Source organism: Heteronotia binoei, chromosome 17 (genome assembly GCF_032191835.1).
Source record: "Heteronotia binoei isolate CCM8104 ecotype False Entrance Well chromosome 17, APGP_CSIRO_Hbin_v1, whole genome shotgun sequence".
In the NCBI taxonomy this organism is placed as follows: Eukaryota; Metazoa; Chordata; class Lepidosauria; order Squamata; family Gekkonidae; genus Heteronotia; species Heteronotia binoei.
Genome location: NC_083239.1, coordinates 39926962 through 39941316, shown reverse-complemented (window position 1 = coordinate 39941316; position 14355 = coordinate 39926962). Strand labels below are relative to the sequence as shown.

At 50.3% G+C, this 14355-nt stretch overlaps 2 protein-coding genes across 2 annotated transcripts in view; one reads left to right on the top strand and one right to left on the bottom strand.

Moving 5' to 3' along the window:
* Positions 1-14355, top strand: part of LOC132586006 (uncharacterized) — a 476363-nt gene that overhangs the window by 117329 nt on the left and 344679 nt on the right. The gene's annotated exons all lie outside the window — the stretch shown is intronic.
* LOC132586337 (protein BTG3-like) overlaps positions 1-14355 on the bottom strand; it is a 28044-nt gene that overhangs the window by 11868 nt on the left and 1821 nt on the right. The window contains exon 2 of the mRNA XM_060258371.1: positions 2376-2556. Coding sequence (XP_060114354.1) covers positions 2376-2548 — 173 coding nt within the window. The 5' untranslated portion in view covers positions 2549-2556. The remainder of the gene's footprint in view (positions 1-2375; positions 2557-14355) is intronic.

Below are 14355 nucleotides of genomic sequence, written 5' to 3'. Positions count from 1 at the left end.
AAGCCAAGACACAACCAACAACCCAGACAAAAGCGACAACCCAGAGCTCACAACTTTCATGCCAGTCGCTCACAAAGTAGAACTTTTGCTCACAAGACACCACAGCTTAGAGGGGACATCGGTCCCTGTCACCAGTTTCTTTGGACAACCAACCTGGGGGAGCAGTTAGAGTGCCTGACTTAGGATTCAGGTTCAAATCCCCCCACTCTGCCCCAGAAGGTTGCTGAGCCTATTAATCTCTCTCAGCCTGACCTACCTCACAGGGCTGTCGTAAGGATAACAGTGGAGGAAGAGTACGACATTCAGCATCCTGAGTTCCAGGCAGAAACAGCAGGTAAAACAAAATATGCTGAATGAACATTATTTTCTGCAGCTCTCTGGGGAGAAGAAATACCGGATAAACCAATATGTTCCCACCCAACCCCCCCCCCCAAATATATATATATATATATATATATATATATATATATATATATAGGAGAAATACGGAGAAGAACAAGGAATAACCACATCAAAATGATCAAAACCGGGGCTCAGTTTGCAGCCCGGCTTCTAGGTGGATTCCAGTTCTAAAAAAAGTCGAAAGGTACTGCTCAAAATGTAAAACCACAAGTGGTGCTTTTAAAGCAATTAATTCTGACTTCATAAATTCCCCAAACCTCAGTACAGGAGCTTTTTCGGGAGACTCTGAAGGAAGTGAAAAATTAACTGCGTAACTAAAAAGATCGGAGCACCCGCTTGGGGGGGGGGGGACATTTAGGATCATTTTCCCCTTTCCTCATTAGGGTCACACGCTGGAATTGGAACAGCCTCGCAAAAAGGAGAGGGGAAGCAAACAAACGCTTAACTGCTCCCCACCTGGATTGGAACTCAGCTCTTGGCTATAAATCAGGGAAAGCAAGAACCAGCGACAGGGATCCTTCACACTGTGGAGAAAGCCGCTGCGTTAAAAGGCCGGTGGAGGGAAAGCTGCTTTCTGAGAATGCTACGCCCTCTAAACTAGGGGTCCCCAACCCCTGCGCTAAGGACTGATACTGGTTTGCGGCCTGTTAGCAACCGGGCCATGAGGCGTATAATTATTTCATTATATATTACAACGTGGTAGTAGTAACAGTAGTAATAATAACCCATTGGATTTATATCCTGCCCTCCACTCTGAATTTCAGAGTCTCAGAGCAGCTCACAATCTCCTTTACCTTCCTCCCCCACAACAGACACCCTGTGAGGTAGGTGGGGCTGAGAGAGCTCTCTCAGAAGCTGCCCTTTCAAGGGACAGCTCTGTGAGAGCGACGGCTGAGCCAAGGCCATTCCAGCAGCTGCAAGTGGAGGAGAGGGGAAACAAACCCGGTTCTCCCAGATAAGAGTTTGCACACTTAACCACCCCTCCAAACTAATTGAAATAAAGTGCACAATTGTATTATCCCGAAACCATCGCCGTCCTTCCCCTCCCCCCCCCCACCCCGGTCCGTGGAAAAATTATCTTCCACAAAACTGGTCCCTGGTGCCAAAAAGGCTGGGGACCACTACTCTAAACCAACCTATTGCAGTGGATGAGGTCATTGTGCTACAATTGTTCTGGATGATGTCAGTGTGCTACAATTGTTAAGTCTCTGCGGAGAAAGGAATCCTGCGTTGTAAGTCTGCCTCTGGGGATGCTGAGCTACCAGCCCTGGGATTTCCTTCGTTCAAAGCTGACAAAAGGCAGCTTCATGACTTCCATACAACCAGCTTGAGCCAATCTCTCAGACAGTTACAACACCCTTCCTTTGTGTTTAGAACCAGCGCGGTGCAGTGGTAGGATGTCCGACTAGGATCTGAGAGACCCGGGTTCGAATCCCCGCTTGTGCCATGGAAGCCTGCTGCGTGACCTTGGGCTAATCACATGCTCTCGGCCTCACCTACCTCACAGGGGTGTTGTGCAGATAAAATGGAGGAGAACAAAATAAGCTGCTTTGGGTTCACATTGGGAAGAAAGGTGGGGTATAATAAAGTAAATAACGTTTTTAAAAATTAACCTCCAGTCATTTCCCAATCCAGCAGGTTTTTAGACCAATTAAAGGCGCCTTCATCACTGTTGGCCTGGCGTCACGTAATGGCAGAGTCACGAGTTCAAATCTCACTGGGGTATAATAAAGTCAATAACATTTTTAAAAATTAACCTCAGGGTTCGCAGCAGGTTTGTAGACCAACCAAAGGGGCCTTTGTCATTAATGGCCTGGCGTCATGTAACGGCAGAGTCGCGAGTTCAAATCTCACTGTTGACCCTGGGCAGGCCACATCGTCCCGGACTATGCCTGGGGATCAGAACTGTAGCGCAACAGGCACACACACACACACAAACGGCAATCCACCCTCCGCCGATCACACCTCCTTACCTGTACGCCTGTCCTTTGAGAGGGTTCTCGGGGTACCAGTGTTGGTTGAACCGCTCGCACAGCACCGTGACCAAGCTCTCCCCGAAGAGCCGCACCTGCTCCTTGGCTAGCTTGTCGTGCCGGTTCACCAGGCGAGAGATGAACCTGACGCCGGTTTCCACCTCCTCTTTCATGGTGACACCTGCCGAAGAAACGGGGACCCCTGTTCAGTGACCGAGGTGTGGGCCCGAGCGCCGCAAGACTGAGGATTTCCTTGAAAAGAAGCACCTTCTGCCGGGGTGGGGTGGGGGTGAGGAACACCACGCTCCCGTGGAGGCCGACCCAGCAGGTAGGCGAGAGTTCCTGTCCCGGCACAAAGCAAGCCTTTGTTCTGAAGTTGCGACACAGGCCATTAAGAAGCGACTCTGGCTTGTGATATCAGACTGAGTCACCCGTGGGGAAGGGAGATTGTGGAGCCGTTACGGCAACAACTGGGTCACAACTCTGGCCTCGGGCTGGGCTGCGGGGGGGGCGGGGGGAGCAGGTTTGTTTTCATAGGAAGGACCAAAGGCTGTTTCATCAGCCCCACCCACCCCCTGGAAAACAAGCCCTCCCCGCTCCCATGGACAATTGCACCCAGAACAACGGAGACCACCGGGCCATGAGTTGTAGAATTATTTCGTTATTATTACTACTGTTACTGCTACTACATTGTAATATATAATACACTAGATTTGTATCCTGCCCTCCACTCTGAATTTCAGAGTCTTTCATAGGTGGCCAATGTTCCCTCTAAGCTGCAGAGTCTTGCGAGCAACAAATTCTACGTTGTGAACCGCTGGCATTAAAGTTGCGAGCTCCTGCATCAATTAGCGTGCTCTGGGGCCATTTTTCCTGAGCTAAGATGAAAATGTGCGAGCTGGAGGCTAAAAAACTGTGCGCTAGCTCACGCTAACTCATCTTAGAGTGGACACTGCAGGTGGCTAATCTAGGGTTGCCAGCCTCCAGGTGGGACCTGGAGATCTCCTGGGATTAGAACTGAACTCTAGATCAGTTTCCCTTGGGTAAATGGCTGCTCTGGGGATGGATGCTAATGGCTGTATACCTCCCCTCTCCAAACCCCGTCTTCTTAAGGATCTACCCCGCCCCCCTCAAATCTCCAGGAATCTCCCACTTTAGAGTTGGCAGCTTTATTCGTGACCCACAAATCATGCCGGAAGAAAGGCTATCCTGCAGTTGGAATCAGGGATGCTTCGCTTATAGCAGGGATGGCTAAACTTGCTGAACATGAGAGCCACACAGAATAAACATCAGTTGTTTGCGAGCCGAGCCGCAAGACAGGGAGGGAGGGAAGGAAGCAAACAGATGGGGGGGATGGAGAGGTAGAAAGCAACTTTAACTTGACATGCATTCTCCAAGCTGCTGGCTAGCTTGGCTTGCAGAAGTGATTTAGAGAGAATTGCCTTCTCTAAGCCAGCTGACGGCAGTGGGGGCTTTGAGAGCCACACAAATGTTTGAAAGAGCCACAGTTTGGCCACCCCTGGCTTATAGCATCGAGCCAGCCTGGTTTTCCTGCTTTGCCAAAAAAGCTGCCAAGCCACAGCGTATAGGGTTGCCAACTTCCAGATACCGCCTGGAATTCTACAATCACAACTGGCGACAAAGCTCAGCTCCCCAGGAGGAAACAGCAGCCTCAGAGGGCGGGCTCTATGACATCACATCCCCTTTGAGCTCAGCCCCTTCTCTAAAGTCCACACTCTGGCCTCAAGACTCCAGGAATCTCTCAGCAGGAGTTTGGCAGCCCTGCAAAGCACAACTACGTCTTGACTGCGGCACAGATCTTGTTGCTGTCCTTTGGGTGGGGACTGACTCACCATTCCCCAAAAGGCTGGCGACCTCTGCCCAAAGCCAGCTGGCTGCACACAAGCAGAGCGCTTGGCGCAAGCGCATGTTCCGAGCCACTCATGTAAGCGAGCCAAGCCATGTCTGCCAGTCATTCATCAACTGTCCAGATGTTCCAATGGAGGGAAGGCATTTAAAAGGTGTGCAGTCCCTCGAAATGTGATGGCCAGAACTCCCTTTGGCATTCAATTCTGCTCGTCCCAACCTTGCTCCTGGCTCCGCCCCCAAAGTCCCCAGATATTTCTTGAATTGGACCCGGCATCCTCAGCTCTCTCAGTCTTGAGTTACCGGCAACAGCCACCCCTTTCCTCATCAAATTAAGTGGCCCGGTTTCCTGGAATAGCCTGTGTCTGCGGAGGGACAGCCCATGTTGGGACACGGAAGTACACACGGAGTTAGTGTGTAGGCGGTTGCGACAGAGAGGGTGGGCCTGAAAGGACCCAAACAAAGCGGGGAGGGGAGAAGGAGTGCCTCACGCTCCTTTGCATCAACACAAGCGCATGATTAGAGGCACGTTCCTCGTCTCCCTCGCAGACACTGCTGGGCACCGAAGGCTGTTTTGTCCTCCGAGGAGAGATTTACGGCTTGTTATTGCCGAGGTCAAATTGCTCCCTCCTGCACGGATCGGTGTTTACCAGAACTCAACATGACATGAATGTGGTCCAACAGGCTCTTTCGAGTCATTGTTTTGATCGGGCGTGGTGGGGGATTGTGGAAGAACAAAAAAAAAAGAAAGGGGGAAAAGAAAGGGGTCAGACTCACCCCATCAACTAAAGATTTATTGTTCTGTTTTGGGTGCGCTTGCAGGTGGCTCGATTTGGGAGCCTGTTTGCAATGAGAGGTGGTGCGGCACAGTGGTTAGGGCAGGGTCCCGCACCTTTATGAGCCTGTGGGCAATTCTGTGGGCAACGGGGCTTTTTTTTTTTGTAGCAGGAACTCCTTTGCATATTAGGCCACACACCCCTAACGGAGCCAATCCTCCCCGAGCTTACGATAAGCCCTGTACTAAGAGCCCTGTAAGCTCTTGGAGGATTGGTTACATCAGGGGGGTGCGGCCTAATATGCAAAGGAGTTCCTGCTATGAGAAAAGCCCTGGTGAGCACCAAGATTAGAGGGACACACGGAGGTAAGCCCTCTCAAGAGCTAGCAGCCATGCTAACTAAACGAAGCGTCCATTTTTGGGAGCAGTCTATCTCAGAGCACCAACTGCTAGGAACAAACCCACAGGCCAGATCTGCTGCTTTTGTCCCCAGCTTGTGCCCCCTGTGCCCCAGGATCTAAGCTGGCCACTACTGTAAACAGAATGCTGCCCGAAGTCTGAACCCGTCAGGGTATTCCCCATTCAACTACAGCTACTCCTCACCTAGACAGAGAATGTCAACACAGTGTAGGGGTTAGGCTGCCAGACTAGTATTCGGGAAACCTCGGTTCGACTCCCCTCTCCGGCATGTGACCATGGGCCGTTCACTCTCTCTCTCTCTCTCAGCCTGGCCCACCCTGCAAGGCTGTTGTGAGGATGAAACAGAGACAGGGAGACCAATGCTATCACTTTTGGGGTCCCCGCTGGGGAGAAAAGGGGGGCATTAATATCTTTAAAAATACTTGCTTCATCCCAGCCACTGAAAACCAGCCCCCCCCCCCCAAGGAACGCTTAACAAATTGCAAATTCTGCAACTGGATCGCCCGCAATGTCTTTTGTGCATCTGTCTTTTAGTATTTAACAGAGGTGGCCAAACTTGCTTAATGTAAGAGCCACATAGAATAAACTTCAGGTGTTTGAGAGCTGCAAGGCATGAATGTTGGATGTTTGAGAGTCACAAGGAAGGAAGGGAAGGAAGGCAAATAGATAGAGGGAGGGAGAGGTGGAAAGAAAGCAACTTTTTAAAATGCATTTTTCCCCCCCCCTCCCCCAAGCTGCTGGCTGGCTAAGCTTGGAGAAGTGATTTAAAGAGAAAAATGCCTTCTCCAAGCCAGCTGATGGGGCAAGTGGGGGCTTCGAAAAAGCCACATGTGGCTCCCAAGCCGCAGTTTGGTTAGCCCTGATTTAACAGATTTCAAATCCTGCAATTGTATAGCCCCAAATGTCTTTTATGCACCCTTCTTTCTTACAGTAGTATTTCTTATGGTAAAAGCAGCGAAAGAGAGCCGCCTGCCCAGGAGTTATTTAGAGCCCAACCCTTTCTAAATCTATATAGCTCACAAAAAAACATCTTGAATTAGAACCAAGCGGGCAGCCGTGTTGGTCTGCGGCAGCAGAACAAAGCAGGAATCAAGTATCACCTTTAAGACCAACAAACTTTTATTCAGAATGTAAGCTTTGGGGTGCGTGCGCACTTCTTAATTCCTCGTCTGAAGAAGCGTGCATGCACACGAAAGCGTATGTTCTGAATAAAAGTTCGTTGGTCTTAAAGGCGCTCCTTGACTCCTGCTTTGTTCGACATCATGAATTGTGCCCTGAAGATCTAGAGTGATAGAAGCATGAATGACAGTTGAGCCAACAGAAGAGGTCAGGGCCTTGCTGCATTGATGGCAGCTGAGGCTATAGGTGCAGCTCCCTGATTCGGGAGCCGATCCAGTTTTCAAATGCCATGGGTCATTCCACCACCTCAGGTCTTTGTCACTTCATAAGGTTCACCATTCCCCATCCCCCCAACAGCCCCACATCATACGCATGAGCCACTCAGTCGGCTGACGTCTTCCTCGCCGTGGCCCAATTCAGCTGTCTCACCTGCCTTTGTCCCCGCGACAGTGAAAACTTACATGACCTCATAATGGAGCTGGGCCAAGAAGGTTGCACAAAAGCGCATTCTTGGAAACAGACGGGGAAAAGAACATAAAAACACGACATCCGAGATTCACAAACTACCTTGGGGACTGGCCTGAGATCCAAAGGGACATCGACAACAAACTGCATCGCTGTTAGCAGATGCAAGGCTGGACTAGGATTGGAGAGATCCAGGTTCGAATTCCTACTCTGCCACATATGGGCTTGCCAACCTCGGGGAGGCGGGGGGGCTGGAGATCTCATAAGGAAATTAAGAACACCAGATCAGGTCAGTGGTCCATCTAGTCCAGCATCCTGTCTCACACAGCGGCCAACCAGTTCCTCTCGAGGGCCAGCAACAGGGCCCAGAGGCTGAGGCCTTCATAAGAACATCAGAAGAGCCCTGCTGGACCAGACCAGTGAAGGTCCATCTAGTCCAGCATCCTGTCTCACACAGCGGCCAACAAGTTCCTCTGGAGGGACAGCAACAGGGCACAGAGGCCGAGGCCTTCCCCTGATGTTGCCTCCTGGCTCTGGGATTCAGAGGATTCGTGCCTCTGAATGTGGAAGTTCCCCTCAGTCACCGGGGTTGAGAATGTGATCCCCTTTTAAAGCTGTTTACAAGAACAACCTCCCGCTATTCAGTTTCAGTTTCATACTTTCACTGGCATAAAATATCCCGCTATTACAACTGATCTTCAGACAACGGAGATCATTTCACCAGCAGAAAATGGCCGCTTTGGAGGGCAGACTTTACGGCATTATACCCCGTTGAAGCTCCTCCCCAAACGCCACACGCCTTAGGCTCCACCCCCTCAAACCTCCAGGTATTTCTCAGCCCACAGCTGGCAACCCCCACAACAGAAGACTGGATTCAAGTCCAGTAGCACCTTAAGAGACAAGGTTTTTGGGGGAAAACCTTTCCACAGTCAAAGCAGCCTTCTTTAGTTACCCTTCTGACACGTCTCTGCCGTGGAAACCTGCTGGGTGACTTTGGGCCAGTCACATCCTCTCACCCTAGTCTACCTCACAGGGTTGTTGTAAAGATCAGGGCTCTTTTTGTAGCAGAAACTCCTTGGGATATTAGGCCACACACCCCTGATGTAGCCAATCCTCCTGGAGCTTACAGTAAGCCCTGTAAACTCTTGGAGGATTGGCTACATCAGGGGGATGTGGCCTAATATGCAAAGGAGTTCCTGCTACACAAAAAAAACGCCCTGGTAAAGATAAAATGGAGGAGGGGTGAATGGTGTGAGCCACTCCAGGTCCCCAATAGAGAGAGGTGGGGTATAAAGGAGAAACCAAGAAATAACCCTGTCTTCTCCCAACAAATCCACTCCAAAGGCCCCCAAATGTCAAGGTCCTGAGAGATCCTCCCCCCACCCCACTAATCCAGAATAGCCTGTCTCTCTTCAAAATTCATTTTCGTCTCCCTCCAGACTGAAGCTGGACAAGCAAAACACTGAAAGCGGCTCGAGACGCCCGTCTTGCTTGGCTCACGTGAGTTTTGTTTGCTCCCATTGGTCTCTCTGACCAAACAGGTTTGCGAACTGAAGCAGCAGGGAAAAAACCAAGAGTCCGGTCACACCTTAAAGACCAGCACAAGTTGGGGCCAGGGATGATGAAGAAGAAGATATTGGATTTCTATCCTGCCCTCCACTCCAAAGAGTCTCAGAGCAGCTCACAATCTCCTTTACCTTCCTCCCCCACAACAGACACCCTGTGAGGTGGGTGGGGCTGGAGAGGGCTCTCACAGCAGCTGCCCTTTCAAGGACAACCTCTGCCAGAGCTATGGCTTTCCCAAGGCTATCTCCGCAGGTGCAAGTGGAGGAGTGGGGAATCAAACCCGGTTCTCCCAGATAAGAGTCTGCACAATTAACCACTACACCAAACTGGATCAGCTTTCGTCAATCGCTGCTCTCCTCCCATGTCCCAAATTGTGTGAGCCATGGCGCAGAGTATTAAAGCTGCAGTACTGCAGTCCTAAGCTCTGCTCATGACCTGAGTTCGATCCCCGGTGGAATCTGGGTTTTCAGGTAGCTGGCTCAAGGTTGTTCCATCCTTCTGAGGTCGATAAAATGAGTACCCAGCTTGCTGGGGGGAAAGTGTAGATGACAGGGGAAGGCAATGGCAAACCACCCTGTAAAAAGTCTGCCATGAAAACGTTGTGAAAGCAACATCACCCCAGAGTTGGAAACGACTGGTGCTTGCACAGGGCACCTTTCCTTTCCTTAAGTTGCTACTGGCTTCTTGCTCTTTTCTACTGCTATAGACAAACAGGGAGACCCATCTTGATCTATCAAAAATGTGGCAGCAATTCTAACTTCTTCAGTTCCCCCCCTCACCCCCAGCTCATCAGGAATCTACTGGGAATTGAAATCATATAACCAGTATATTGTGACACCTTTTAATGCAGGGCTTTTTTGAGCAGGAACTCCTTTGCATATTAGGCTACACCTCCCCTGATGTAGCCAATCCTCCTGGAGCTTTACAGGAGGCCCTTTAAGAGCAGCCCTGTAAGCTCTGGGAGGATTGGCTGCAGCAGGGAGGTGTGGCCTAATATGCAAATGAGTTCATGCTACAAGGAAGCCCTGCTTTAATGTGTCATTAAATGTGCCTAGGCTAGCTTGATCTGGTCTCATTTTGTAAACTGAGCAGGGTCAGGCTTGGATGGGAGGCCTCCAAGGAAGACCAGGGTCATGAGGCAACCCATCTCTGAAAATCTCTGTCCCCGAAAACCTTACGAGGTCACCGTGAGTCAGCTGTGACTCAACAGTTCTGTCATTTAGACTTTAGGTTGGTTCTACAGCCCAAATTCTGATTTCAGTGTTTGCAGAGAGCCAGTTTGGTGTAGTGGTTAAGCGTGCGGACTCTTACCTGGGAGAACCGGGTTTAATTCCCCACTCCTCCACTTGCAGCTGCCAGAATGGCCTTGGGTCAGCCATAGTTATCACAGAGCTTGTCCTTGAAAGGGCAGCTTCTGTCAGAGCTCTCTCAGCCCCACCTACCTCACCAGGTGTCTGTTGTGGAGGAGGAAGATAAAGGAGATTGGGAGCTGCTCTGAGACTCTGAGAATCAGAGCATAGGGTGGGGTATAAATCCAATATCTTCTGAATAGATCATCCTCTGGATTGTACGGACCCCCTCTGTCCAGTCCTCCTGGACCCTCAGTTAGAAAACCAGACTATAAAAAGCATAAATAAGTAAATGAGCCTCAAGGTATTGGTCATTTCCAAACATTAGGGGAGGACGGTGGCTCAGTGGTAGAGCATCTGCTTGGGAAGCAGAAGGTCCCAGCAATCCCCGGCATCTCCAACTGAAAAGGGTCCAGGCAAATAAGGTGTGAAAAACCTCAGCTTGAGACCCTAGAGAGCCGCTGCCAGCCTGAGAAGACAGTACTGACTTTGATGGACCAAGGGTCTGATTCAGTATAAGGCAGCTTCATATGTTCACCTGCGGCAGGAAAAATGAACCAGAGTCTTGAGGTATCTCCAAGACTAACCGCTTTGCATTTCCTCAGTCAAGCCTTCCTTGCATCAGATGCACTGTGCTGAGATAATGAGGTTCTAAGTCAGGGGTGCCCAAACTTGCTGAACATAAGAGCCCCAGAGAATAAATGCCAAATGTTTGAGAGCCACAAAACAGGAAGGAAGGAAGGAAGATAGGAGGAAGTGGGAGGGAGAGCTAGAAATAACGTAACTTCAACTTCAAATACATTCTCCAAGCTGCCAGATGGCTTGGCTTAGATAAATGATCTAAAGAGAGAAGTGTCTTCTTCAAGCTGGCCAGTGGAGCAGTGGGGGCTTCAAGAGCCACACAATATGTGTGAAAGCCACATGTGGCTCCTGAGCCACGGTTTGGCCACCTCTGTTCTAAGTCATGCACAAATGTACGTGACACCCCGCTGCCCCATTTTGCAGATTGCCAGCTCTGGGTTGGGAAATACCTGGCGATTTAGGGAGGGGGAGCCAGGGGAAAGAGGGGTCTGGGGAGGGACCAACACCATAGAGCCCACCCTCCGAAGCAGCCATTTTCTCCAGGGGAACCAATCTTGGTCATCTGGAGCTCAGTTCTAATTCCAGGACCTCTCCAGGCCTCACCTGGAGATTAGAAACCCTCTTTGAATCCCCACAAAAAACCAAGAATCGGGTGCCAGAGGGGAATCCCCACTTATTTCATTGGCCACGAGGGTTTCCCCACTTTGGCTGCTTGCACGATTGAAAACAAAACCATCACAAAAGTAAAGTTTATTCCCCCCTCCAGGTCTCTCGTATCCACTAGTTCTCCCTTTCCACCTTGCTCTTCCAGGAAACTGTACTTTTCGCCAAGCAGAGAGGAGGGACAAGCCAGGTGCTTTCCAATGACAGGAATTCCCCAGGACAAAGTCCGGACTTTCCAGCTTGTCTTTCCCTGTTCCCAAAGCAAAGACAGCAACTAGGGTTGCCAAGTCCAATTGAAGAAATATCTGGGGACTTTGGGGGTGGAGCCAGGAGCAAGGGTGTGACAAGCACAACTGAACTCCAAAGGAAGTTCTGCCCATCACATTTAAAGGGACTGCACACCTTTTCAATGCCTTCCTTCCATAGGAAATAATGAAGGATAGCGGCACCTTCTTTGGGGGCTCACAGAATTGAGGATTGGTCCTTTTGAAACTTGGAGAGCCTTTTGAGAAGCACTGGATGCTCTGCTGCAAATTTGGTGCATCTACCTCAAAAATCACCTCCCCCCCAGAGCCCCAGATACCTGCGGATCAATTCTCCATTATTCCCTATGGGAATTGGTCTCCACAGGGAATAATGGAGTGCCCAGCAGACATTTCCCTCTCCCCCCCACCCCACCTCGCTTTCTGACGACCCTGAAGCGGGGGGAGGGCCTCCAAACTGGGAGATCCCCTGCCCCCACCTGGGGATTGGCAGCCCTAACAGTGACAGGTGAAGAGAGACAAGGTGTCTCCCCTCTTGCAACCGCTTGTACTTCCTGTTACCCCCCCCCCCCCCGAGATAGCCAATCCTCCAAGAGTTTACAGGGCTCTTAGCGCAGGGCCTACTGGAAGTTCCAGGAGGATTGGCTACCTCAGGGGGCGTGGCCTAATATGGAGTTCCTGCTACCAAAAAAAAGCCCTGCTTCAGTTTTACTCCGCTCTTCACCCTCCCAGTGAGAATCCAAAGCGGCTTACGCCATCTTTCTCATCACCTCCATTTTATCCTCCCGACAACTTCATGGGGTGGGTCAGGCTAAGTACGTGACTGGCCCAAGGTCACTCTGTAAGCTGCAATTTCCACCTGAAGGGAGGGAGGGGTGGGAGCCAGTTACCACCAGTTCAGTTTGCACTTGATTATCCCAGATAGCATGGCCTAATATTCTAATATTAAGGGATGTGGCCTAATATGCTAATGAATTCCTTCTGGGCTTTTTCTGCAAAAAAAGTCCTGGGCCTAGGCATTTGCTTAGGGCGGCGGGTTGTGTGTCTGTGTGTGTGTGCCCTCTGTAAATGTTGGCCCCCACCACCTGCCATACACCCTGTAGCAGCTGTGGAATGGGTCATTTCAATTCTCTGAGACCTAATGCCAGTCCAGATTCTCTCATAGGCTTGAGAATGCATGCCAAAAGCGCAAAGCCTTTCTTCTAAACATACACAACGTGGGATTGTTTTGGTAAAAGCGTGCCTTGCCGTCCATCAATAATATCACTAGATATTTCAATGTTTTTAAAGAAATTGAACTGCAAATAGCAACGTTAAGAGACACCTGCCGCTGCTGGCATTGCCACCCCCTTTCCCGTTTCCAAAACGGTCCTTCAGAGTGCAGGTGGGGGAAGGCCCCAGTGTATATTATGAAACTCTCCATCTCTGCAGCTTACAACTTCCTCATGGGAAAATCCCTGTCACACCCCTACACAGCACAGACGGTTAAGGAGGTCAAGTGCTCTGGTCACGCCAGAAGTGAATTTGACAAGCTATGAAGTTTTCATCACCGTGTGCGGTCCAGGTGGTTTCATGCAGATTGACGAGTGTCTGCTCTATCCCCGAGAGACCAGCATTCAAAGCCCACCTCCGCCACAGACTCACTCTGCAACCCTGGCCAAATCCCTTTCCCTAAGCTGTAAAATGGGCGCAAAAGCGTTGTAAACAGATGGCCGAGAGCGCAAATGATCTGCGCTGCTTATTTCCAAGAGGCAATGGAAATGAAACCAGCTCCCCATAACAATGGTTCCACGCCTTTGACAAATTTCACCTGGCAGACTTTCCCCACATGTTTCTCAAAGGCAAATCAGGATGTTCCACTCAGCAGGAAGAAGAAGAAGAAGATATTGGATTTATATCCTGCCCTCCACTCCGAAGAGTCTCAGAGCGGCTCACAATCTCCTTTACCTTCCTCCCCCACAACAGACATCCTGTGAGGTGGGTGGGGCTGAGACGACTCTCACAGCAGCTGCCCTTTCAAAGACAACCTCTGCCAGAGCTATGGCTGACCCAAGGCCATGCTAGCAGGTGCAAGTGGAGGAGTGGGGAATCAAACCCGGTTCTCCCAGATAAGAGTCCGCACACTTAAGCACTACACCAAACTGGCTCTCTACACTACACCAAACATTTGAGGAAGCTGACAACTAAATGTGGTCACTGAACAATGCTGCATGTATGCGCTGGAGAACATGTCTTTGTCACGCTCTGGAAGAACGAGAAGGAGAAGATGATATTGGATTTATATCCCACCCTCCACTCTGAATCTCAGAGCAGCTCAAAATCTCCTTTATCTTCCTTCCCCACAACAGACACCCTGTGAAGGTGGGTGGGACTGAGAGAGCTCTCCCAGAAGCTGTCCTTTCAAGGACTACTCTATGAGAGCTATGGCTGACCCAAGGCCGTTCCAGCAGCTGCAAGTGGAGGAGTGGGGAATCAAACCCGATTCTCCCAGATAAGAGTCCACACACTTAACCACTACCCCAACTGGCTCTCTACACTACACCAAACATTTGAGCGCTACATCTACATTATATTTATGCCCAGGTCTTAGATTCAGTGGGAGCTCACAGGAGCACAGCTCCTGAACCTTTCTGAGAGTTCCTCCTCCTCCTTCTGAGAGTTCCGCCTCCTTGTCTATTGAATAGTATGTGCAGCTGTATAACAATCCCTGAATGAGCTCCACCAACTATTTTTCTACACATCAACCCCTGTTTATGCCTACAGAGCACAAAAGGGAGTCACACAATCATAGAGTTGGAAGGGACCTCCAGGGTCATCTAGTCCAACCCCCTGCACAATGCTGGAACTTCACAAGCCAAGTGAGATCTGGATAGGTCCGCAAGAAGAGCCTTGCAGGATCGGACCAATGGTCC